The sequence below is a fragment of the Gymnogyps californianus genome, chromosome 7, assembly GCF_018139145.2.
Source record: "Gymnogyps californianus isolate 813 chromosome 7, ASM1813914v2, whole genome shotgun sequence".
NCBI lineage: Eukaryota > Metazoa > Chordata > Aves > Accipitriformes > Cathartidae > Gymnogyps > Gymnogyps californianus.
In genome coordinates this window covers 13308868-13335582 of record NC_059477.1, presented here as the reverse complement: position 1 = coordinate 13335582, position 26715 = coordinate 13308868, and the positions used below count along the sequence as shown (strand labels likewise).

Below are 26715 nucleotides of genomic sequence, written 5' to 3'. Positions count from 1 at the left end.
GAGGTTACAAGAAGAGACATAAATAAATTTCACAAATTATGTAAGGACAACACAGTAAGATTCCTGTGTAATATCTGCATGGAAACTGTAATTACATCTCTTACAGTGAGGTTACAGGTCAAACTGTAAGGCAGCAGATAAATTTTGAAAAGCTACCTATCTGATGGGTGTGCACAACACAGATTCTGGAATTTCAGTTCCATTTACTCAAAACATTCAGCTTAAAAGCGTGATAGGTAATGAACTCGGATAGAAGCAATGCTTGCAATGCTAAGAAAGCCAGTGTTTACCTATGCGTGTTTATTTTACTTTCACCACTCTTCCAGATGAAGATGAGTTATTTGCCTTATAGAATCAGGTTTTACCAATATTCACCTGTGGAAAACTGTGTACAGATATCAAGAGAAATAAAACTAATCAAAATCACCCATAAGGAATGCACCTAACTCTACACTTTGAGATTATTTTTCAAGGGCCACAGAGGAAAAGTAAACCAGTCAGTACTAAGGAAGTGTGCAGTCAGCTAACAGAAATTAGGCAGAGGAAATTGGTAAAAAGCAATAGCAAACAATAACCTAGCAATAAACTTTTAAAGCTACTGACCTCAGTGGGAGGTCCTTCTACACCTTTCTGATTCTGACACTTCGGCCACTAGTTCACTTGATGCCAGGTCTCGATTCTGACACCTTACTATGTTAAATAATAAATTATATTAAAAGTATGTCCAGGATGGAGGTGGCTCTCATGGGAAGGTTCTGTTCTGTGCACTTGTGGCATTAGAACCTAGCTAAAAGCAAAAGCCTAGTCCAACCCACACTCAGCTGAAAGCCTCCCACTTATACCAGTTGAAGCAAGCAAATACAATTTGAATAAGATCACAAAGGTTAGGCACTGCAAAGCAGCAAACACCAGAATATTTTAGAAAGAAGATTTTAATTTTTTGGAAGAAACAGGTTTTCTGAAATACAGAATCAGAACATTAAGACTAAGTAAGATTTTTATTTTAATAGAAAATTTGGAAGGATGTAGTATCTGCTCAAATATGTACCTCCACATTCTGCTGCATGTTGCTGTAACAAATTTATTAGCCATAGCTCTCGTTATGGACAGATGGTTCCTACAGCAAAATTATAGAAAAATAATTTGGATTCAAGTCTAGAACACCTGCAACTTTTCATATGCAAAAAAATAAATCCAACTAGTCATAGAAAAGTGGCTGATAAGGATGGAGAATAGGGCTGTGCATCTGAGTAGCCATGACTATACATTCCAAACTTAAGAAATGAGCATTTTTCCTCAGCCTCATAAAAATAGTTTGTCAATGAAAAATACCAATATGTAATACATTTAATACAATTTATACTTGAATTTAAAGATCTCAGATTATGGAATAATAAGCTAAAATCAAATGTACTGCTTTTTCAAATGTTCTTGTACATAACAATACTCTCTGTGTATACAGTGTGCATGCATGTACGCGTATACACGCACAGAAAGAAAGAGGTGTATAGAGATTTACTGAGAAATTCTACAAGATTATCTGATTTCATTGCAGACCACAGCATACAGACTTCCTGAGATCCTTCTAACACAGGCTGCTCTAAAAAACAATAATGCTGACTGGTATAACCACATATCTACAACAGGTTTTTGCTATTATGAATTCAATTATCAATTTATTTTTCCAATCTAGATTTCATTTTTTTAAGAAGTAAAAGCTGCTTTGGTAAGATTCTGTACTGTCATGACAAAATAACTGTGAACATATCGGGCAAAGCCTTGAAAGTATGAATTAATTTTGATAACTAGTAGGTAATAAAGATACCAACAAGTTTTAAGCAGCAACAGATTTAAAATGACTATGTTCTGACTTTTCTTCACCAACAAGCATCTTGAGCAAGAAACTAAAATGAAGAGATTAAATTTCTCTGCCTGCCGCCACCGTGACATTTTAAGCCACCAAAGTCACAGCTGGCACTGAAAGAACAGTGGCATCAGCAGAGACCTCCATCCTCGCAGGGCATAAATTGCATTGTGACATCCTGCCAACACTGCCGTGGAAAGGCCTGTGATCTGCGGTGTCTGGTGTATGATGCTTTCGTCGGGTCTTTTCTGAATGTGTCGGATTCTCTGTGGTCCTTGTAGTTGTGGACTGCTCTTGATTTTTCATAGCTCCTTTATTTTTAGATCTGAAGCTGTTATGCTGCTGTCTTCTGTGTTCAGACCTGGAACCACTCTTTATATTATTTTGATCTGCCTCATTACTGGCACCTTGTGACTTAAGAGATCCATTGAGCCGGATGTTTTGGTGCTGTGGGTTGAATCTTCGTCTCTGGCTAGAAGGCCCATTCTACCCAGAAAGAAATTGGGTAACTGTTAGGTTATCTGAATCCTTCCAACAGGACAAGAAATACAGCAATCAGAATTAACAAAAATTGCAGAATAAAATTTTCAGTGTAACTAGGAGAGAGAAAACGCTATACAGTTTTGATTGTTGCCGGAGCTCTCTATTTGTAACACTTAAAAACTGAACTATGAGTAACATGCTACATCTGAGCAGCCTGGAAATACAGATGGCAGGTTCACCACTGATGCCAAATTAAAATCTGCCATAACTCAAGAGAATACAGAAAAGGGGATGAAATACTAGACATCTCAACAGCAGCAGTTAAGAAGCACTGAAGAACTTGATACTGACAGATTTTTTCCAAAATCACAAAAACACCTTTCCTAGTGAAGTATTGTGTAAATACTACAGTAAGACTGCAGGAAGAATGGAAATTCACATGTAAATTAAAGTCAAGTTAAGAATCCACATGGTGCGAGAGATGTCCATTGTGATACCTTGCTCAGAGGAAGCTTTGATCCTTAGTGGGAAGTGGCTGAATTGCTTTATTTGCATGACTGCCAGGGCAGCTGATTCCATACATGCACTGACATTTATGTAATGCTCCTACGTTTCCCTTGAGGCACTTACTTGAGCCTAAAATCCCTACTGGGACAAAATTCAGACCAACTTCAGTGGCAGCTTTACCTAAGCACAACAGTACAAGGACATTCTAAGGTGCTCTTATAATGAAATAGCTACCAATATAGCACAATACTATAAGCTGTATTATACATCTTCTGAAATAATATGCTTTTAAACCTGGCAGGATTCCACTTTCAAAGTCTATCTTAATAATCATGCTTCAACAGTACATCAACTGATCATTTGTCAAGGATCAGGAATAAATGTTTCTCCATCGTAGCATGTAGGGCAATTAGCTATTACGGGGGGGTTTTCTTTTTCAGTATATTAACTGCCACTAGTCACTTCTGAACACCAGACAGCAGTCTTTGCTGGTATGGCATTTCTGGTATTTCCACCTTGTATGTTCACACGGCCTTGAAAATGAAGCCAGAAAACATATACTTGCATATTTTCAAAAATTATTAACTAAACATACGGACTGCAAACCAGTATTTGATTTTGTATTAACAACTTTCAATGCTGCATATTTTTCTGAAATTTTTGAAATAATTTAGTTTAGTTCATAACTGGTTTCTTACCTGCTTATTTGTCGAGGTTCCTTGGGAAGAAGATTCTGTAGGATTGGAAGAAAGATGACTTTGTACTTTAGTGCTGGCTGTTTTATTATCAGAGTTCTTGGCATTACTAGAGGACTTCCGGGTGTGTGTATTTTGCTTGCCAGTTGTTGCATGTGAGGTCATTGAAGACAGCACTGAACTACATGGTGCTCTTGAGGAATAGTTGTTCTTTGGGTGAGAAACTATAAAAAAAAGTATTCTGTGTTATCAGTTAAATGATCAACATCTAAACATAAGGCTGCATTCTTACGCTGCTTACAGTTAATTTTGGTAGCATTGTTCCAGCTTTACTTTAAATAACGAAGTAAGCTAGATAACTAGGGTCGGAATTAGGCCATAGCATTTTACTTCTGTCAAACTGCCTCATTGTGAAGCACTTCTGGAGACAAAAGAGCCAATGTGGTAGAACTGCGCTAAAACTGGAAGGAGCCTGGCAGAAGGCTAAGCTTTGGTCATCCAAGAAAACTTTTCAAAATTTGTGGCACCATTGGTTTGCTTGTGAACTTTTAACCAGTTGAGCTGAACGCATGTGCTGTCAGGACTGCCCCATGCACTGCTGTCCTATCAATAATGCTCCTAACAGGAGTCTTCAGGCAACAAAGGAAGAAACATGGAAAGGAAGTGAGTTGTATGCCAGTAACTCTCTTGACTGCTCGAGGTCAAAGGAAGTTGTGCCTGCAGACACCACAGACTAAATTTGATTGCAAATTATTCTTTGATCATGGAAGGCCAAGGAGGCTGACGTTTGCTGTCTATATATGTACTAGCTACAACACAGGTAACAGCCATAAAAGCTTCCTTAGTATGTCTAAATATTTTTTAAGAAGGAAAAAAAAAGTCTAGTGCCTGTTGCTCATTCCTCTCTAAGGAGATGGTTAACAAAGGTTCTTCTGTACCATTCATATGTATAAAAACTGGAACTGAATGCAATGCACTAATCCACTTCATGTAGATCATGGCAGTCAGCACCATCAGGAACCACTATTGCTCATCTCAGTATACTCCTGCTCCCTATTTCTTAGTATTTTGAGACCGCCTGATTTCTTAACCACTTCCATGTCTGCATGTGAAGTGCACCAAACAAATCTTTGATTCCTACGTCTCTGCATTTCCACAAGCTCTTCAAGCTGCCTGCTTCTGTGCAATGGCCCCTACGCAGTCTCAAAGAGGACTCTGAGGCTACTGAAGTAAAGTTCTTGATCTTAATTTGCTGTTCTGATTTTTCTGATTATGGAATTTTCCTGTTTCCTTCTGGTACAGATGAAAAACCAGAGGCTCACTTCAGTGAGACACCTGTTGTTTTATCTAAGAGGTACTTCTATTTTTCCACTTTTAGTACAGAGAAAGAAGAGGCGGAATAATTTTAGCAACTGAGCGTCATCTGTTAGGTTTTTTGATGCTCTTAGTCACTCACACCAACATCAGCTATTTCTCCCACTAGGTGTCCTCTTCAGAAAAACAATGCAATGATCTGTACAATGAACTGAATTTTCTGTCCGAAGTTCAGTGAGGCCGGCTGTCACTGAATTCTATTGCTCTCTCTTGTCTAAAACAGACTGCTGCACATGGAAGCCCATATAAAAATGGAGGTGCTTGTCATAAAAATGTATTTTTAACAAAAAGGATGTACAAGGAAGGGGTACAACCCACCATCAGGCATTCTGGATATATGTCACTCCAATTATTTTTGTTTGTTCCTGTCTGTCATTGTGAGTGTATGCTGCCTACCCTCTTCTTATGCTAGAACATGCCTTCCTTTGCACAAGCTGTGTGGTTTTGGTTATTGCTTTTGTTAAAGTCCTCAACAGTGGCTGTTCTTAGCTGTAGGCCTGGTATAATCTCTGTTTGAGGGGTACTTGCAGCTCCTAGCAGGGTATGGGCCTCATTGTCAGATGCTCCAAACAGAAACATCTTTTGCACTGAAGAGCTCTTATCAAAGACATCCCAACAGCATGAGTTGCTCATCTAAGGTCACTGAGGGCAGATTAGAGTTAAGTTCTTCAGACAGCCAGTGCACCATCAATCATTTGTAAGATGGCACTGCTTCCCTGCTAATAGCTGTTCTTTTGACTTCACTGACCTGATTTCAACAGGTCTGCATCAAACTATGCTTAAGTAATGCTTTACTGAAATGAGGTATAAATAATTAACTTGCAGAATTAACTGCAGCTGGATGTTATTTAGCAAAGTAGTTCAATGAGTTTAAAAAAAATAGTCTATGGTTGTATCAATAGCAGCTGTGGTTATATTAGTCAGGATAATCTTTACAGAATTTTCAATCTCTTAAGCTTCAGGGTATGAGATAGGGTCTATGAGGTGACTGTGAACAATTACATGCATTACTGGGAAGCTTACGCCTTCCTTTGAAACATCCTGGGTTGGCTTCAATGAGAGACAGGATACAGGGTTAGATGGATCTTCAAAGTGTTCTGCAAAAGCAATTCTTATGGTCTAATGAATTAAACTGGGTACGCCTCAGAGCAGTCAGTTCTTTAGCTGTGCAGTCAGAAGATTGTATTGGCAGACTGTGTGATATTTTTTCTTTTTTCTATTTCTAGTAACTCCTTGAAAACATTAATTATCTTTCTCCCTGAAATGGTTTTCCTTCCGCCAAGATGCACTAGTTCAGTATTGTGTTAACAGTTTTTCTCCTGAGTGATGGTACCGATGGAATATCATGGGACAGGGTGACATCCGGGGCAAAGCATTATAGCATTTACTTTTTTTGGGGAAAAAAAGCGTGACAAAGATGAGAAATAGGCTATCTCATATTTTGCAACAGGGACATGACACTTGGAGCAGAAAATGAACCTGAATTTCCAAGCAGAAGTGCAGATGATTTGGAAACAGGAACATTTGGGACTACCTTTAGCTCCTGAAAAACCCAGTGAATAAATACTGTTATAAAGCTGGGGAGTTACTTCCTAGCAGAAGAGATCTGAATTGGTCTTATAACATTATGCTCAAACAGGGAAGCTTCCAATTTACTAGTTATTCATAAACTACTGAATTTGAGTGTTCCTCAGAGCTGACTTTTATTTCCACTTGGAAATACTGTTTAGACGGAAAACTCCAACTCATCCGAGTAATACCTGGAAATCTCTGACAAAGAGGGCACTGTGCACATGCAGATGGACTGTGCAGCACATGTACAATGAGTCTAACATGTTGCACACTGTATCAGCAAGCCTGCTGCATCCAGATACACCATTCATGTCAGGCTTGCCGCACACACACACACTGGCAGTACACATGCCATTATTTCTGCCGGTGTTTCCTGAACAGGTATGTGGAACACTACGTTCCGAGAACTTTGGTGTGAGAAGTCACCAGCACTTACTTTCTCCACAGAGCTGAATTTGGGTCTTCAGCTGTTCTGTATCACAAGAAAATCGGGCAGACCTGCCCAGCTCTTCATCATATTTCCGTTCACTCACAAAGTGCTGCAAAAATACAGGCAAATTAACAGTGATTTGCATTCTGAGCAAAAGACTATATGGATGGTATAGAAACCAATCAATACTTCTCTCAAGCTCACTTTAAGGCTCAGCGAACTCTTGACCCTGCCCTGTACACAGGATCTCTATGCAGAACCAAGTATTTTCCCATCCTTACCAAATTACATGTCTCACAGCCCAGCGACGGGTGGATCACTCCTGCACTTGGGAAGTGGGTCATTTCATTGGAGTATATGCTTTTGATGACTGAACCTGAAGCTATCAGGTTTACTTGTTAACCAAGTCTGATAAATGATACACAAACAGCAAAACTCCCCACTGCTACACTTCCGAGGGGATAGCTTACACTTCTCTGATAGCGTCTGTACACTGCTCAGAGGTGCTATAATGCTTTAAGGCGGCATGCTTTCCCCATGGAAAGCTAGTTACCCTTTGGCCCACAGCAGGAATGAACAGCCTGGACATGTTAACGTGACAGCTCTTTCTTGGCATTTATACAAACAGCTAAAATACCCAAGCAGAAGTGAATGCCTGACCTTAATTTCAGCCCTGAGTTCAGACAGTTGTGCTTCAGCCATCTGACTGGCTAGGTCTGTCAGTCTCTTCAGCTCCTCAGCTTTCTTCTGCCGAGCAGTCAGGATTTCCACTGCCAAATACCAATAGTCAATAATTAATGCTAGGAAGGTAAATTGCTCTGTAATTCATTACTCTTTGGGCATTAACACTGTACATCACATGTGAGACAGACACACACATCTCAGACCCCCGACTTCAACTAGACTTCCAATATGCTGCTGGCACAGATTAAGTCAATCAGTGTATTTAACCGAACTGCCTGATGTTGAAAAAGATCTGGAAATGGGATAGGTGTCAGAAAATCAAAGTTAAATCAATCCTTCAACATTTAGACAAACAGGGGCAGACACATGTTGTTTTGAGTTTTCCAGTGCTTTATTTTGAAGCACAAAATCAGGGACCCTTCCATGGAGACATGGAAAGAAGCATTACATTGAGTCAACAGCCTGTTTCTGAAGACACGGTATATTATATTTACACAGGGGCATTTCAGTTCCTCTGAAAAAAATCTGTTCATATATAGTTTATGTTAAAATCACTGGCATTGCAATTTTTCTTTCAAGTACAGAATATACACAGTTGCCATTTCTACACAAAGCAGTATTACAAAGGCCAACAGTCTTTATGAAAAAATACTAAATATTCACTAATGCCTGTCTTGTATATTTTATATAAGGAAGAGGTGAATAGTTACGTTCTTATAGGAAAAGATTAATCATGAATCACAAAGCAACGGTCCACTTATGTGCAGGGTAATGTGACATTACAATTTTGGTGGAAAATTAAATATATGCAAACTCTATTACATACATGGTGACTCAATGTAAAAGCAACAACTGATTCATTGGCTGGTGGGATCAGCACTTATGGCAGAGAGGAAAGATAGCATCTAAATGTAAAATAATAACAATCATAGTCTTTTGTCTAGAGCTTATGCCTACAGTCAGGGTGAGTGTTACTTGTTGTAAACTATCCTAAGGCCACAGACTCCATTACAGCTGTGGAGACTTTGGCTTCTTTGCCTTCTTTTGCCACAAATTTCCAGAGCAGACTTGGCAAGTCACCTAACCAGCTCATACTTTGTAATGCCATTTTTTAGGTAAGAATGAATATTTCACAGAGAGTTTGTTTCTCAACCCATTATAATTTATTTAATCAGATAGCACCTTCATTTGAAAGTACCATAGAATCATACAATAGTTTGGGTTGGAAGGTACCTTTAAAGGTCATCTAGTCCAACCTCCCTGCAATGAGCAGGGACATCTTCAACTAGATCAGGTTGCTCAGAGCCCCGTCCAACCTGACCTTGAACGCTTCCAGGGATGGAGCATCTACAGCCTCTCTGGGCAACCTGTTCCAGTGTTTCACCAACTACAGCACGGTCCAGCAGGCGCAGAGAGACAGAGCTGCAGGTGTACAGCTGTGTGGGAGCAACCAAACCACACAATAGAGGAGCGTGTGTCACACAGGGCAGGGAAGGCAGAGGGTGGCTACCGTTCCTTTAGCTCTGTTGGTAAATCTGTGCCTACATTATTACTTATGCTAAGACCAGGTGTGTATCCATCTCTCTAGCTGATCTTTTAATTTCATTTTTGTGGAATACAGTGTACAAGTCTGAGAGACTTTTATCAGATTAAATGAACAGTTTACTAGCTGTTTTTCTTTGTCCAATAGTTCTGCTTTACTGCTTATTCTAGGTAATGCTAATATTGTTTCTCCCGAAGGTCAGCATCCCCTTTGCTGAAGGGACTGCCCAAACCATATGATCTCATCTCATACTGGCACTTATCTCTGCATGAGGTGCCAGCCAAATACCCATTTTTACAAAAACCTGAAATTATCATATTTGGAAATTTTCCCAGTATTGACAGTAAGAGTAAGATTACCCACTGTAAAATAGTCCTCCAGTGCAGCAAAGAGATGTGAAAATAAATAATAATGTAAATCTTGGTTAGCATGTTACAGTCCTATAACAACTTTCTGCCTAAAGTTCTGAAGGCACTTCACAAGCCTACAAAAGCCTTGAGAGACAGCACAAACTACACTGTTAAAGACAGGTACAGGGGCCATCCAGTGTCACATGTGGAGTTGGCATGAAAGCAGGGAAACAGAACCCGCCATGTGCAAATGCAGCACTTTGCATGCCTGTAGGTAAGAATTAGGTTTACTTTCCACAAAAATTACTACCATACCTGGCCAAGATTAATGAAGGGGCCCTATGATACCATCAGCCCTGGACAGTGGATTTCCAAAATGTGTTTTTGTTTATGCAGTTAGGGCTTAGATCCATGCCTGCTAATATCAATGGGAATTCTACCATTGGTTTTCCTGGGAGTGAGTGCATGCCCTGTAGCTGATTATGGCTACCTGGTCTCTGTAGGTAACCACAAAGCTGCTGATATGTTTCCATCCACAACTCCTCCCCAGAATAACACAGAACTCCAAATCCACATGTATTTCATGTTAGTACTAGAAGAGTTAGCATGCAAAATTCCAAACACAAACTAATGCCAATCTTTACTGTAATAACTCACGCCTTTTAGTTTCCACATATATACAACTGCAAGAGACTTAGCTAGCAATGGAGAATTTAGATTATTTTTTTTTTAAATAAAAATTTAACTAGTATACATTTGTGAACTAAGTGAGAGTTCTAAATGCAAATGAAGCATTCAAGAATGTTACATATATTTGTGACCCTCCTTGGAAGGACCTTAAATTCACAAATCAATAAAAGGATTGTATGCATACATAGCAGTGATATTTTCATCTGTCAGGCTAAGTATCATTCTAACAATACTTTGGTTACTCTTCAGCTTCTTGCTTAGCGCTCTCTATTGAAACACATTGCCTTGATTACTGGGCCATAGATACCATAACTCAGATGGGGTATAAGACAGATATTGTAGTGTCCTAATACATGGCTCATCTTGCTTTTTTTTTTCCCAAACCAGAATATATATCCCTTACCTATGCAAAAAACAGAGACGACATGAAAGCCTGGAATCAGATCAACTCCCATAGATTATTAAGAAAACAGATTCCAGCAAACATCTGGTTTTTGATTTTTTTATTGTTCTAATTCATAAGCTTGATCACTATCCCTTAAAGCTATGCAAGGCCACACAATAACCTATTCCCCTACTAATTTCCAGTATTCTAACTCATATATGTAATATAAGCAAGCAAACAGTGATTAAGAAATGGAAACGAAATAATCGACAAACCATAGAAATAAAAAAAAAAAAAAAAAGAGTGGTCAAAAAGCTCTGATAAGTAAGCAGAAGGAATACAGAATTTAAATCTAACGTCATACGAACTTTTGGTTTACCTTAATTTCATAATATTGAAATTTTGATGCACAATCCTTATAGATAGAAACTATACAGAAACTATCCTGGAACATCAAAGACTTATTTTATTGTATACATATAACAATGAAAGATGCTGGAATGCTGCTAACCAAATTTATGTACTGTGTAATTTTCTGCCAAACAAAACAAATGTTTCCATGACTATTCCAAAAGTTCCCTGTGTATTTTTTTACTTACTGGCTTCTTCTTTAACTTTATCAATTTCTGCCATTAATGACACTTCTTTGTCTACGATGCTAAAAAGGAAAAAAGAAAGAAAAAACCCACAATTTAATCCATACTAAAATTCCATCAAAATCAAAAGCTGTAACTACACAAAGACTTCAAACCTTAGTTATTGGCAGTTTTGAAATTAATAAGACTTAAAAAATAGAAGCTGAAGAAACAGCTAGGCAAACTGACTACAAAAAATTAGTGATAATCAGTGTATGCTGATTTACACAAACATCTCACTGGCCTGTCCATGTGTCTGCACAGATGTGGAAGTCACTCTGATTTACCTCTTCATCACTGCCTGGGCACAGCAGTCCTCAAATGACTAAACAGTCTGTTTCCTAATTAAGCCAGCTATACCATTGCTGCTACCCAGGTTAATACAGCTTAGCTATCAGTGCAATGTTAAGAATAAAAACAGAATTAAGGTCCTTCTCTTCCTTAAATAGAGATATTCTTGCAAAATATGTCAGGGTAAACAAGAAAATGGTTTGTGATGTAAATAAGCATTAATATATCTCCATAATAGAGGTCAGCTTCCTTGCCCCCCATTCTCTCCAGGACTGGGAAGGTGTGGTTCCACTTTTACCTGGCCTTCCTAAAGGTCTCGTGTGCCTCTCCTTTCACAAATCTCTGGTGCGCAATCCCTGACAGTGCTTTTAAGCTGTCAAAGTGCAAACTGATCAGGTGGGTCTACTGAGACCAGACAGTGGGTCCGGTAAATTGTTCACATCATCAACCCAGCGACATTATTCAGTGAAATAACACCACTGCAAAATGCTCTCCAGTAGACAGTGCTCTGGTGTGCCATTCCATTTTCCCCTCACTAGATTATTCTTAGTCATGTTCACGTTTAATAAACACCACCAACGTCAATGTTTATGTTTGAGTAAACTCAAGCAGCTGGGGGTAAATCACAAAAAGTAGGTCAAACACCAGGTGTAAATCCACACACGCACTCAAGGGAAGAGTGGAGTTCTCAACCCTTTCAGTAAAATCATCCTTAAACGCAAGCTTTTGTACCCAGTGAAGACACTGAGTTATATGTGAACTAGCTTCCATCAGAAGGAAGATGTTATAGACAACTCAAGAACAAAACATTTGTCTAGAATGCCCTTAGCACGAAAGGAAAGATCCTACAGAGTTCAGTGGGCAGCAATCAGAGACAGAAGACTTACAGAGGAGAGAAGGACTGATGGGTTGTTAACTAAAACAGGGAAAGATTAGGGAGCAGGCAGCATGGGGAATACATGGCAGATATACAGCTGACAACCAGAAATTTACCAGCTAGAATGTGTTCAAGTGCCATGCAGCCTTCCTTGAAATGTTCCCATAAATTAACCAAGCTCATACAGGAGGTTTGCAACAGAAGTTCTGAGAGTCCTACCCTTGGGTTTTACCAATCAACCACGCCACCTTTAGAGGAGGAGGGGCTACTACCTTTACACTGCCTCCCAATAGCCAACAAGAGGGACATAAGCATGTTGGCTGATAGCAAAGGATGCAGCAAGACAATAAAATTGCAGTGTAACACATTTTTCTGTTTCATACATACAAACAAGACTAAAAATATTGTTTTAGCCTGCCAGATCAATTTAGTGTAACCTACACACCAGAGGAAATAAAACAGCAGGGTTTTTTACGGTAGAGCAGATCAGTTAAGAGGCATACACTTACAATGAAAGGACACACTTGTTCCAGTTGGCCCTCAATATTCTCCAGGCATAAGCATTAAGCTTGGACTCCAAATAGGCAGGTGATGATTCCAGCTTGCTAATCTAAATAGCGATAGCTTTTCAGAATTAATCTATTTTCAATTAGCTTTTGTAACTACATGGTATAATAAACTTCCTTGGCTTTCACAGCAGGTGGCTGAAATGAGTCTTGTAAGCTCTTACCTGTTTCTACCCTCCACAAAAAAAGAGATTTTAATGGTCTTCAGTATTTTCCCCTAAATTTATAGTCTGCACATTTTCGCTTGTGCTGTCTCTGTTACAAAAGTGCCTCCCTAGTGTATTACATAGGTTATATAAACATAAACTTTTGGCTGGAAAAAATATTCAAGCAACAAGCTCACAACAGCAGAGCTCATCAGAACTGTGTTTTGGCCCAGTTCATTCCATGACTGTCGTCTCCCCACTCCAACAAACAGATCCTTGCGAAACTGCTTGACCCCTAACATTTTATTTTGATGCCAAATAAAAACACTTTTAATACCAGAATGAGAACAAGGCCATAGCAGTCCTATATTTATCATATTTTATAGTCAGATCTCATCTGTTACTAGACAGTTTTCCACTCCTAATATGTTTTAGTGTGGTCTCTGATGAACATTTCAGGACAGCGTTTGGATGTAGAGGCCAGGACTCTGATGAATTTGATGGAGAACAACCACCTGAGTAATTCTCTTGTAGCTACAAACTAACATGGGGAAAACTAAAGAATAAAATAAGAGAAAAAGTGTTTGGTGCCTTTGTCAATATGAGACTAGTTAATGTGATAAACTAAGTTTCTTTAACAGACAGATCTTCATGGGGTTGCCCTTCCCTGAAGACAATGCAGCTGTACTAACTCATATCAGCTGAGGACATGGACACTCTGTCTCTCAACAAAAGGAAAGGAGCATACTAATTCTCATCTGGAAGTGTACAGCCACATTTCTCAGCTTGGAAATCATGAACTACCCTATTTCATGGAATAATGGGGGAAGTTAACGTTTCTTTAGAAATGTCATAGGCCAACCAGCACTAGGAAATGCTACGTTTCTTCTTAGTTTGCATGAGGGTCAATTATTAAGGAAACTGAGTAGGAATCAATTTGATTCCTTTTTAGTCACATAGAGCACTTCAGTGTAAAACTGACCAACTCCTCCTCCTTCAAGAACTTGGCAAAGTTATAAACAAATGAAAATGACAGAGAGAAAGCTGGAAAACTGGATTGGAAAGAAAAAGACAAAAGACAAAACAAATACAAAAAGAAAACTAAATGCTAACAGATATAGAAGGAGAAAGGACAAGAACACTATGGAAAAATCAATGGATCAAATCTTGTCTCTTGTTCCTGCTAAGATCCCACTGCTTTCACACGAAGCTCAGAGTGCCACTTAAGCTGAACAGCTTCTTAACTCATGAAAAGTTTAACTGGTTTTAATGTGGAATAATGCCCTACTCAGCCTCAACAGGATGATCACGATCAGACCACAGTGCTAGCATTATTGAGAACTGCTCAAAGCTCAGCTCAGCAATACCTCCTGGGAATGCATTTTCTTTCAATGCTTCTTAGTGTCCACTTGATACCAAAATGTTAAATCAAGCTGGTACACTCCAGTGTACAGCCTGCAGCCACTGGTGTGCTGTGGAGAACTGGATACTGGGTGCTATAGGAACCTTCCGCACACTTGTGTATCACCAGATTTGGGCTCTAGCAGAGCAAGGAACAGAATGTATTTCAGATCTAAAGACACCTCAGGGAAAACGTTCTGCTAAGTCCTTCCTCTCTAGTTATGCTGTTTCTCTTGGGTCTTCTATATATGTTAGGAACCAGGGGTAAAATCATAAATATGCTTCTTCAGCTGAGGTTCTGGAGAGGTCATACCCTCGTCAATTTTTTCTGATTACTCCCAGCACTAACATTCTATCGGGCTTCAGCCGTCCCTTCTCCTTCCCTCCAACATCAGCACTTGAGTATATTCCATATACCATTTGAGATTCTTGTGACAGACAACTCGGCACCACCACTTCCCTCTCTGAATGTACCTGAATCCATGCCCTAATCATCAGTCCGTAGGATCCCCTGCTGCAGTAGTATTTGTCAGTTCTGGTATAGGTGTTCAGTTTTTTATGATACATTTGTAATACTCACTGGAGCAAATACTGGGGCTCAAATCCCCTCTCCCATTGACCAGGCTCAAGTACAGATCTGAATCAAGTGACTGTTATACTCCATGACTGATGCTGAAGCCAAAACAGAGTAACACTACTACCTCTTTCTTTTCTGTCTCCCTTTGCCACACCTCTTTTCTGAAAGGACTGATTCTGTTCTTCTCTTACCCCTCGCTTTTTCAGGATCAGGACCTGGGTACCAAACTCTAGCTACCAGCATCATATCATTGTTGACCGCAGGTGAATATCTGTAGTTTGGAGCACAGGATTCAGTACTGTTTGACTTTAATATCCAGACGAAATTTTGAGGTGGAGTTCAGGAAGGAGACAATTTTGTTGAAGGAACACAGCAAAGCAGAGGCTTAACATAGAGGACATGCAAATGGGGCCAGGACACAGCCAGTGCTCATGCTGTAGAGATATGAGATGCAGCAGGAGAGAGAGCAGCTCTCTAGGATTCATTTTGCTGAAGCGATTCTGAAGGCAAGAGTGTAAGTGCCCTATTCCTGGTCAAATGGACAGTACTTATGTCTTGGACTTAACGCAGGCTGGCAGAATTCACACCAGTATACAATGGCAAAAGAACTGCAAACGCCAAACTGCAATAAGTTGCCGGCACAGCAATGATAGGGGTAAATTATGCTGACAGCTGCCTCATTTCACAGTTTCATACTCAGAACAAATTCTGAATTTGTTCTGACATTAGTGGAAACAAATTAATCTTCCTCTAGTTTACTGCGTGAAATTTAGTGCTTGCACAGTGAAAAAGAAAAGATATTTTCAGTCAGCTGCAATACCTCAAAATCCCACTAAAATGATTAAAGTTATTAGTGCCTGTTCAGAAAAGCTGCTTCAGACTGCCAGGCTGGCTGATTTATAGCTTTACTGATGAGAATCACAAGGGTTCCAGATGACCAGAATCTTCCCTTTCCTTCTGCCTCTTCTAGGTCTTACAATAAACCTACTGTGCCTAAAGAGATGGGCAAATAAAAAGACCAAGCTGACATGGAGGCAAACATGCTGACACAACTCACAAAGGTAAACTACAGCTGCATGGCACAGAGGTTACTGTTAAGAGTGTAATTCAAAGGAGTCCTTTCAAAACCCTGTTAACCCCCCAAAATGTCAATTTTCTCCTTGAGGTGTTTAATAAGCTTCACTCTCCCCTGAACCAGCTTTGTACATAGTTTGAGAATGAATGTTGTTTTGGAGACTGAGGAAGACACGGTCAGCTGTGTCATTCTGAACGACTGCAGCAGGGCTCTTCATCTGGAAGGGGGAAAGAGCTATTTTTTCATGGGCATCGTCTGGGGTCTGGTTCAGCAGGTGAGATGCTGGAACACTGAGGTACAATTCGAGTCCTTTTTTCATCAGGGAGGGAGTTAGTTGTAGGACACTGCTGGAGTTTGACAGCTTAGGCTTCAAAAAAATACAACGCTCCATTCTCCAGTGACTTTGCTCTGTCAGTAGGCTTTGGAACGGACCCCAGTAGCTCCTTAAAGTTGCACTGGTTAGCAATCTATTGACAAACTCAAGCAAGTTTGAGGGACGTTAGTACTGTCACTGTCTCTGCTATATCTGAGCTGAGACTACATGCAAATTCATGGAATAGTCCCGATAAGGCATAATACTTAAAGACCAACACTGAGCTTATTTCCTGCACACATTTCCCTTCTAGCATGAACATATTTGACCCACAAGTGGGGTGAAAAGACAACTGATAAGAATCTTTAAGCCAATTGTGTATTTCACAAAAGAATCCCCCACCTCAATCCAAAAAACAAAACTGTCCCTGTCAAACTTTCAGCACAAGGAACTAGAATGCGATGAGAATGTAAATATAAAGCCCAATCACCTGTAACAGGTGATTACAAGCTTTATAGGATTACTGAATAGCCATGCTATTTTGTAATTGGAGAAACAATACATCAAGTTTTCTTTATATTAATAAACCTGTAGGAAAAGCTGTTGTTACATTACATGTTTTGCACTGTCTCAGTAAATGACATTCTTCCAGTATTAGCTCAATAGTATTTAAATGTTCATGGTGCTTGAACATTGTTATTTGATCACTGTATTAGCACATGCGCAATGTTTACACAGCAAACCAGATTACACGAATTTTCATTCTAACCACAAATACAGTCTGACAATAAGCAGATAAACAAAAGACAGAATAAATCAATTTCACTGAAATCCTTTCTTCTGCAGTATACCATCTGGTAAAAGTAAAAATGCCCAAAGGCTTTTAGTTATTCAAGTTTATTTGGTATTATTCTTTATCTACCTTCACTAATATTGTTCTCTTTAGCAGCCAGCTAGCACAGTGGGGTCTGGTAAAGCCATCATAATTAAAGGTCTATTTGCATTTTTAAGATCTCTTTACAAACAATCAGAAATTTATTGCCTGATCACAAAAACTTGTTTAAGCCGAAAACTGACAGGGAAAGCCTTTTCCTGAAAGAACACTTCTAAATTTTATTTATTTAGAAATGAAGGCATCACCTCAGGATTTGGCAGTTTTAACAATTATGAGTATGAGTTGTACCATGGCTTGTTAGCGTCCTGCACATTTTTACATAAATTTGCGAAGTATGTCTTTCCTATTTGAGTCTCAGTTCTGATCCGACTACTGAGGTATCTGAGTATCTTACTGGTTTTATATATTTTAGCCTAAACACACCATGGCAAGGCAGAAGACTGTAGTCCCTGTTGTTGGGCTCCTGCTACAGAGAAGAGGTAACTTTCCCAAAAGGACCCTGGAAAGTGGCCACAAAGAAAGGAGAAGAGTTTGGCTCTTTGGTCTAACACCTGTTGAAATTTTTTGAGATAATTATTCCCTATATGTGTTTAATAAGTTAGATTTCTCCTTAGACAAGATCAGACAACAAGACAGAAAGGATATATTCACTTTTCATCCACAATGACATGCACAAAAGGAACAATCTACCTGCATGGCTCCAAAAAGCACAGGTGCTTGTGTTTTCCTGAGAATGACAAACACATTTATGAACAACTGGGAGGGAAGAGGGGAGACGCAAGGCCACAAAGTATGAACAACAGGCTAAGAGACAGTGTAATCCACCTTTGGATTTCACCTTTGTAATCTGTCTTCGCAAGCTTAGTAAAAAATATGGGGATGAAAGCAAGTTTCTGTAAAAGACAAAGAGGCCAGAAGGGGCACATTCTGTATCTCATTGAAACCTAACCCCTCCCAATTTCATGAGCTCTGTCTGTTCACTCCACTAATACACCGAAAGGGTAATCCCAAACGGCTGGAGGTCGCAAGAAGAGAGCAAGTACAAGCCCCTCTCCAGTTCACTCACTGGCAGCATTGCTCATCAAGAAGCACTGAGTTAGTACAGACACAACTATGTTGCTTTAAATTACTTCCTCCCCCATTCAACCACCCCTCTGCTTTGATTTTAACTTAGAAAACAACAGAAAAACTGCTTTATCTTCCCCAAACATACAGTACATGCTTTCTAGTTGTTCCCTGAATGTGTTTTAATATCTCTTTAAAATTGTTAGTACTGCCAAACTCCATTTTTCCAGCATTATGTCAGAGTCAATTTTTTTATCCAGCCTATGGTGGAGCTTTCAAGTGCTTTTTGTTCACTCAGAAAAATCATCAGCTGTGTTGGTTTTCATGGTCCTTATAAAGCATTGGACATACCAATGTGTTCGAGATGCAAAGAGTAGAGGAAGCTTGTCTGTCTTTGGTCCAGTTCTGCGTGCAGTGTAATTAAACCTGGCCCTTACTATTTTCTACAGACTATTTTCCATTCATGGTTGGAAGCAGACCATATGGGCAAGTAGCAGATGTTTCCTTTTAGTTCTCCATATGACTGTGTGGATGCCCAATACGTGAAAATTATTTTCTGGCAAGAGGTGTTATGGGGAACTGTGGCTCCTTTGGTGCTGTACATATTTCACTCGGATTTCCTGGGGCTCTCTTTTTATCATAAAAAGATCATCATTCAGTCTCTTGGTGGAAAAGTGAGAACATGATTATAGCATATAGCAACCTTGGCAACAAATGTCTCAAGTGCACTTTAGTGAGAGGGGAGTTCACCTAGCTTTTCTGACCTTCCCCTGCAACTTAAGCACTATTTGGTATTCTTCTTTTCCTTGCTCTACGCTACTGTGAGACATGGCTATGCTCTGACATATTTTACATCCAAGCAATAAGTGGAGCAGCTTATGTTCTCACTCACACAAAGGTATTCCTGAAAACCATACACCAAAGCTGGATGCAATGAGGAGAAATAGTGGCTCAAGGAGTACTGTTTGAAGGATCTTGCTCATAACTTTCAGGTGCACATGCGAGTCTGAGAAACAGTGCCCTTCAGCCTGCTCTGCCCAGCACTCTCATAGCCTTGGAGGAAGCAATGTCATAGAAAGCCCTGCAAGAGCAGGGGTGATGAGAGTGCTAGATCACAGCAGAAGCACAATCCAGATGAGACTGCAAAAGACTTCTTGCAGAGTGGGGCAAAGTGCCCTGCCTAGTCCAGCCCATGGCCTGTAAAATGCTCTCGTGTCTTCTGGCATGAAAAGCACTGTATAAAAGCAAGTTGTTATCACTTGTTCTGAGCATGCAGAGAATTACTCCAGTTGGCAGGAACCCCTGGGAGGCTCTTTAAGAAAGAGAAAGTGAGCCCACTGCAGTGTTTTTAAATAAATATCTTTCTGGGATTGTTTTTTGGCCCCATTTCATTAAAAAGTTAAAACCAGAAGCAAGCATTGCATTTTCTTTTCCAAGCATTTACAGGTGTTCACAGCACACCTGCTCCATACCACTCCTTTTTTAGATTGTGGGAGGGTGGTAAGCACTGTTTTGCCAGATAGGTGACTTTTTAAACACCAGCATAGTACTGACTGAGTGTGTTCAGGAGTAACTTCCCTTCATTGGTTAGGTCAAGCTGTGAAATAACGAGCCAGACAGAAACATGGACTTCCACTCGCAACTATCATTCAACAGTTTCTGCTGCCAAAAGGAAAAGTTCTTGTGAATCTTTCTGCTGAAGCTTTCAGGACATCTTAGGCCACATGTGCTATTCATTTATCTCCATAATAATGGTTTCATGCGCTATTCATTTATCTCCGTAATAATGGTTTCATAGGCTATCTGGAGGTAGGAGGAAGATACATGATGTTATCTTTGCACTTTGTCCTTTCTGTGACTCGTAAGATCAAGATTAAAAAAAAGAAGACTATTTGAAAGTCCAAAAGATTACCGACTCTTGAAATGCAGTTTTGATTCTGACCTTGATAGTAAATGCAAAAAGGACACAAAAAGGGTCTTTTATCCTATTGCCAAAGGAAGAAAAACAAACCCCAGAGAGACAACGGAAAGTACTATGTGTTTCAGCATTCAGCTGCAACACAAGATTAAAGCTTCTGACTTCATTTAGCTTCACTAAAACCCCTTAGGTGGTGACAGCTGTGTGTAACAGGAACCAGTTAAGCTCTCATCTAGGTTACGGTATTGAGCCCATTCAAGTATTCCCTGCAGTTCTGACCACAGGCAGCACTTAGTTGCTGTTGTATGTTTATCTGTTGTACATCTTAACCACTCCACACTCCAGCAGCAACTGGGAGAAAAACTTGAAAAAACTTTGGAATCACTATCACAAAGGAGACCGGATATCATTGTCACGCCCTTGCTTTTGGTTACTCCATAGCATTCTGGGAGCAACAGTTCAGCTGAATTGCTTCATTTTCCCTTGATAGACAAGTTGACTGTGCCACAGCGAAATTCCCATGCCCAAGGAGGGTGATAAATATGCAAGAGGCTGAGTGCTCACTTAATTACCTTATCCTCCTGCTACCACTAGTGATGCTTTGTTCAACTTTGAAGCAAGGAAACTGCCATGTAAATAACACAAACTAAACTGTTCAGCCCAGGAATACGATGCATTGACTGTATGAGGTCTTAAGCTGTATGTATCACCGGTTCTGGTGATTTTTACTTAAATCCAGTGAATCTACAGCAGTTGGCAGCAAGCTTTTGTAAATGAGGCACTAAAGACAGCTGTTTCCATCTTTTTCAGAGTTTAAGCCACAAGGTCGTATGAAATATCCCAAAACTGTTTTTAATTTTAGCAAAGAAGGTGTTAAGTCACGCATTTTACTGGTTGAACCAAATTTTCCCTTCATTCATTTGAAGAAAAACCTAAATATTAGCCTTATGAGCTGCCAAAAGTAATGTAGCCTGCCTTGAGATTTCCATAAACATGTCCTGACGTTATACTGTCCTTGTTGCAACGTTATGCTACGTGCATGAAATTGCTTTGTGAGGCCTGAATATTAAGAGCACAGATCTGTTACATTCTAGAGTTTCTGGCAGATTCCACTCCAATAATTTAGGCACTGAAGGTGGTAGGAGGAAAACTGAATGAAGCCTATTCAAGGTTTTTCCACGCTATTTTTCATCATTTTAAATCTACTTGGATTTACATGCTCTTTTGGGGTCATTTTGTCTTTTCCCCTATTAAGCTCACCTATTAAGTAACACATTTTAGCATTAGGCAATACACTTTAGTGTTTTTCAAGCTAAAACATGAATACATGAAAAATGAAGACTTTCAGTTCTGAATTTACTAATATAGCACCTCCCCCCACATTCTTAGATCACGACAGTGTTCTAAACCTGTTCCATGACCAGAGCAACTACCAGTTAAAGACTGAATTGACTGTGGTTGCCTGCAAAACAAGATTAGACATTTAAGTGACATTATATATTTTTAACACTGTTAGAAAAAACTTTGAGTGAGAACTACACAGCAAATGAGACCCAATTATGAGTTTACACAGAGAAAAGGTCAGAGCCTTCTTAGCAGAAACCATAAACATTTTATAAGTTTTCTAAAATCATATGAAAACACCTCTGAGAACTACCAAAAAAAGGTGCAAGGGGTTGATGAATTTCATTTAATTTTTCTATACCAACAATATAATTACTGCATTTTAGTTCGTAAGCAAACATCACTATACCGGCTCCAGAGCACTCCTGACAACAATATGCAGTTTAGTACAACTGGTGATCACAGCCCATATTCATTGGAGTACAGAGACAGAAACAAAGTTCTCCCTGCTAGATAGTAAGGTACGCCAGCGGCTCAGTGCAACAGAATCTTCCACAAAATCAGCTCAGTAGCGCTTGGACTTTCCGCCCATACAGAAGCGGAGCCCCAGTGGCACTGAAGTCACTTTAGATGCATCATTGAAGACAATGAATACACCACTGAAATCCAGAGTTAACAAACTTCTGCCAATACTACAGCACTTTCGTAAGATATGCTCATAAAGATGCTGACTAATATTGTGGACGAATTATAGGGGGAAAGGTTTTTGTACTCTTTGATTTGTAACCAAACCTTGTAAATTTTAATACAATTTTTTCTGTTTACTGCAACACTGTATAATACACAGGTTTTACACGGCATCTGTGCTTAACAAAAGGTGAGTAAAACTCGAACCAGAAAATATTTTTCTATGACAAGTATATACAAAATATGCAACTTGCTACTACAGCAACTATTTCTGCTACAAATTTTCAAAGGGTGTAGACATATATGCTGAAGATCAGGAATAACCAAAATTATAATGGAAAAAGTTTAGAAAAAAGGAAGAGATAAAAGAATGAGGGAAAAGAATGAACTAGAAATGAAGCGATGGATGGGAAAGCTAGAAGAAACTATGAGGGACAGAAAAAAAAAAAAAGAATGGTCGGATAAGAAGCAAAGATGATGGGAAATGAAAAGACAGTAAAGGACTAACTACCAAAGAAGATAAGATCAAAGAAGAAGTATAGAAAGAAGCGATTTAAAGAACGTAAAAGAGACTTCAGAAAACCCCATAGACAGGATTTTTGGAAAAGCTTTCATTTGCTCAGATATGCTGCCACTGAACTTGATACAAAAGAATTAGGTCAGGACGGATCACTACAGGGAAAAAAAAAACATAGTGAGATTTTTTTCAAAGAACTGTAGTTTTGTCCCCCTTTATCTTTATGTATGTATGTAAACATACACTTATGCATCTATTACTTCCTGGTTGATGAGGAATTTTTTTGATGAAACCAAATGCTGCAAACAAACAAGGTGTAAGTGACCCCTCCCCACCAATGCCAGTGGTCTAATTAGCCCCTCTTTTCTCAGGTGGTGCTGATGGATCTCTCAAGTTGATTTACCTACCAGCTGTGTAATTCTGCAAAAGCAGCTTTGATCTTCTTCACTGAATTATCTACTTCCTCTTTGATCATCATACGATACCTGGTTAGAGAAACAGTGCAACGCTGCAAGTCTTTTACTGATTTTTCAATGTTCGGCCCTAAAATAGAAAACAAAAATTGCACAAAAGTCAGAAAGCTGGTTTTGGTTTTTCTGAATGAGGGAGCAGGAATAGTTCAACATGTTATTTGCCCAGATTAGGATGAAGTGGTTTTCCTACTGAAGTCCATAAATGCAACTTTTCCATAGTCCTTCCGTGGTGCTCTTCAGTTTCTAAATGTTTGCTCAAATTCATTCCCCAAATCAAATAAATGTTAAAACAGCACAATTAATTCAATTTATTTTAAATTTCATTTAATATGATTTTAAATAGACCATAAATTGTTCTACTCATTTTTGTTGTGCTGAACATGATTCTGCTCTCACTTTCCAACACATCACTTCTTCACATATGTGCTTTTTTCCCCCTAGAGGCCTCAGCTGTCTGATCACCTCAGCACACAGCAACCAGGGATCCAATTTACCTCTTTTTTTGACTGAATCATCTGTCTTTGTTTCAAGTTGGGTTGTAGCATTGGATGATTTAACTGAGGAAGATTTTGACTTTGGCCTGCCTAGGTTACACTGGAGTTGAACTGATGACTGAAGAGACTCATGCTGTTCTACTCCATTCATAGTCTTTGGGTTTAATTCCACAGATACTCTCTGGTGTTCTCGTTCTTTGTCTGCAAGAAAACATTAAGGTAGAAAACAGGGAGTTATAAGATTAAGAAAGATATGAAGCCTTATTGTTGAGTCTGAATGACATTATGTTTATACACTGGAAAAATGAAGTTTTTTTTTCACTGGCACACATTCTACAGAACCTCAGAAAGCAATGACAAACAGAAACAAAATGGTTTTGTTATTAAACACTAATCTGAACACACCTATGTTTCAACAGTCTAAAAAGAAAAACCCATTAAAAAAAATCAACTCTTTCATGCTGATATGAAAAAATACCTCAGAACATAGAAAACATACTACCAATTGTAATCTTTGCCCAACTATTAGAGCACAGAACTAGAGAGGAAGTCTGCTATAGAAAGCATGAGACTTTAATGTTGATATCTATCTTACACACAAAAAGTGTTCATCATTTAATCAGCATTTTAAAAGCACTGATTAAACATTCCTACCTGAAATACCTACCTTGCCTGACTACAGATTTCTATCAAAAGCAGCTGCTAAGAGGGACCAAGCAGGAAATGAAACAATGTCAAAGATTAGGCTCCTGGGTTCAACAGCTTCAGAGGAATAAGATAACAATGCCTGAGCCTGTTTGGCTGCCACAAGATGACCTGGTACTCCTTCCAAGACTCCAAAGGGATTTAAAATATCAGCATCATGACAGAGGGACAAGCAGCCAAAGAATGGCTATGAAAACTGCCAGGTAAGGCCAGCTATTACTGCCACTGTGAATTTTAGTTAAGGAAACATGTATAGAAAATTATTTGTTGTGCTAACTCATTTTCCTAATCTTTGTACTCACTTTGATGAATGAATGATAGTTTGTTCTGAAGATGCTCTTTATGCATCACTTTATTCAGCTGATGTTGTGTGGCGTCTGGAGAAAAGGGGCTTGTCAGATTAACAGCTGGATTATAGCCCATGGAATGGGATTAACACTGCTGGGACTGAGGGATACCACCTGGACAGCTCCAGGATATCAACTAGTGACTTCTTTGTGTCCTGGCTGGGCACTAGGACGGGTCTAAAGTACATCTTGGTATGTTTCCATGGCAATCACATAATGCCAGAGGAACAAGGAGGAACATTAGTGCCCACATTTCTAAAACAGCTTTTGTTTATGGGCTTTAAAAGATGAGTCTGCAAACAGAAAAAATATCTTACATAAAATGGTATGTAAGAAAATAGCTAAAGAAGTTAAAGAAACCTGTGTATCTGTGAAAGCAAGAAACACCAGGTATGCAGCACTCTGAACATATCAAATGTTCAATGCAGATACCAGTCTCATACATAGCCAGGAACTCTGTTCTGAGATAACTGCCATTAACCCTGTGCAACCCTGGCTGCATCTCACACTAATGCAGACAGCTTTGATTTATAAAGGATGTTCTTTCTACTGTCAGTTGAGGTTGGCCTTGCTAAATAACTCTAACAGATACTTAGAAACAAGCAGTCTATTAGCTAAGCTACAGAGAAAGGCCAGGGCTCTTGGGTTCTGTCCCCAAGATTAGATCTTTTGAAATTTGTTGTTAAAGTGCAAAATTGTTATTTACTGCATTTAATTAGCAGCTTTAGTATACTTGTCAAGACAAATGACAAAGTGACAGCTTTTTGCCTAAAGAAAGTAATCTAGAACAATGGTTATACTCTAAAAACTTTTTAATCATCTTTTGTCTGCAATATACTTTGACACTGTTTCTTCCAAAATGACGCATGAGCTACTTTGAAACCCAGCAGCAAGATGACCAACATAGCCTAGCAAACAATACCTTAGTATGCTGCTACTGAACTTTCAAATTTGATTGAGGACAATCAACACAATTAAAAATAGATTGAGAAAGTCTGCATCAAATCTCTGAAGACTTGGCCCACCTAAGAAACATGTATAACAAAGTCTAGGGACAAAGGCGCTCTCAAATACTTGAAAGAGAAGTCAAAGGTTTGAGTAATAGTAGCTACAAGTAAACTGTTGCAGGATTCAGTATGTGGTAGCTTGGAACTTCAGCACTAGTCTAATGTGTGACCTCCGCTGTATTAACTGTCAAGTATTACCAGACCTGCCAGTAATGGCAGCAGCCCAAATAAATTTGCTTTGAAATCTGCTGAGCTGCCATCTTCAAAATGAGTGGTTTATCTTTTATAACAGCTTACCATTCAAAACCTTTTAAATAAAGTGAACCTCATGGATTCTTTGGCTGAAAGAAGAAAAAAGACTCCCTTGAGATATCAACAGGAAGTTTGAAGGATTCACTAAAAATCATCCTACATGAAAACCAATTTTAAAAAGTAGGAAAGAGATCAGTATCTGATTTGTATCTGGTTTTACCCAAGTCCCTGCAAAAGCAATAGCATGGCAAGGCAGCATTAAATATCCTTTCAGTGCATTCATGCCCCTTCTTTACAAGGGCATGCACAGAAAGGGTAGCTGTAAGTCCTTCAGATCCTGTGTTGCCAAGGACTCTAAGAAGGAGAATTGGAGGATTTGTTCTGGTCATCATTTTGAAGTAATCTGGTTTATTGGGGGCCTTTTCCTCTTCAAGATACTGAGAGGGATAGCCCCTGAACTGACTCATAATTAAGTGAAACACTCCCTAAGGCCCTCCATGACGAAGTAATTTGGCTTTCCAGGGCCTTAAATTCTGTGCTCAATTTTCTCTAG

General features: G+C 39.2%; 1 protein-coding gene across 5 annotated transcripts in view; it reads right to left on the bottom strand.

Annotated features, from left to right (window-relative positions):
- Nucleotides 1-923: 923 nt before the first annotated feature.
- SPATS2L (spermatogenesis associated serine rich 2 like) overlaps nucleotides 924-26715 on the bottom strand; it is a 124326-nt gene continuing 98534 nt past the window's right edge. For all 5 annotated transcript variants that reach the window (XM_050900319.1, XM_050900317.1, XM_050900316.1 and 2 more), the window contains 7 exons: nucleotides 23852-24052; nucleotides 23292-23427; nucleotides 11177-11235; nucleotides 7586-7695; nucleotides 6932-7034; nucleotides 3553-3773; nucleotides 924-2350 (listed from right to left, as the gene is read on the bottom strand). In XM_050900319.1, the coding sequence (XP_050756276.1) occupies nucleotides 1952-2350; nucleotides 3553-3773; nucleotides 6932-7034; nucleotides 7586-7695; nucleotides 11177-11235; nucleotides 23292-23427; nucleotides 23852-24052 (1229 nt within the window). In that variant the 3' untranslated portion in view covers nucleotides 924-1951. The remainder of the gene's footprint in view (nucleotides 2351-3552; nucleotides 3774-6931; nucleotides 7035-7585; nucleotides 7696-11176; nucleotides 11236-23291; nucleotides 23428-23851; nucleotides 24053-26715) is intronic.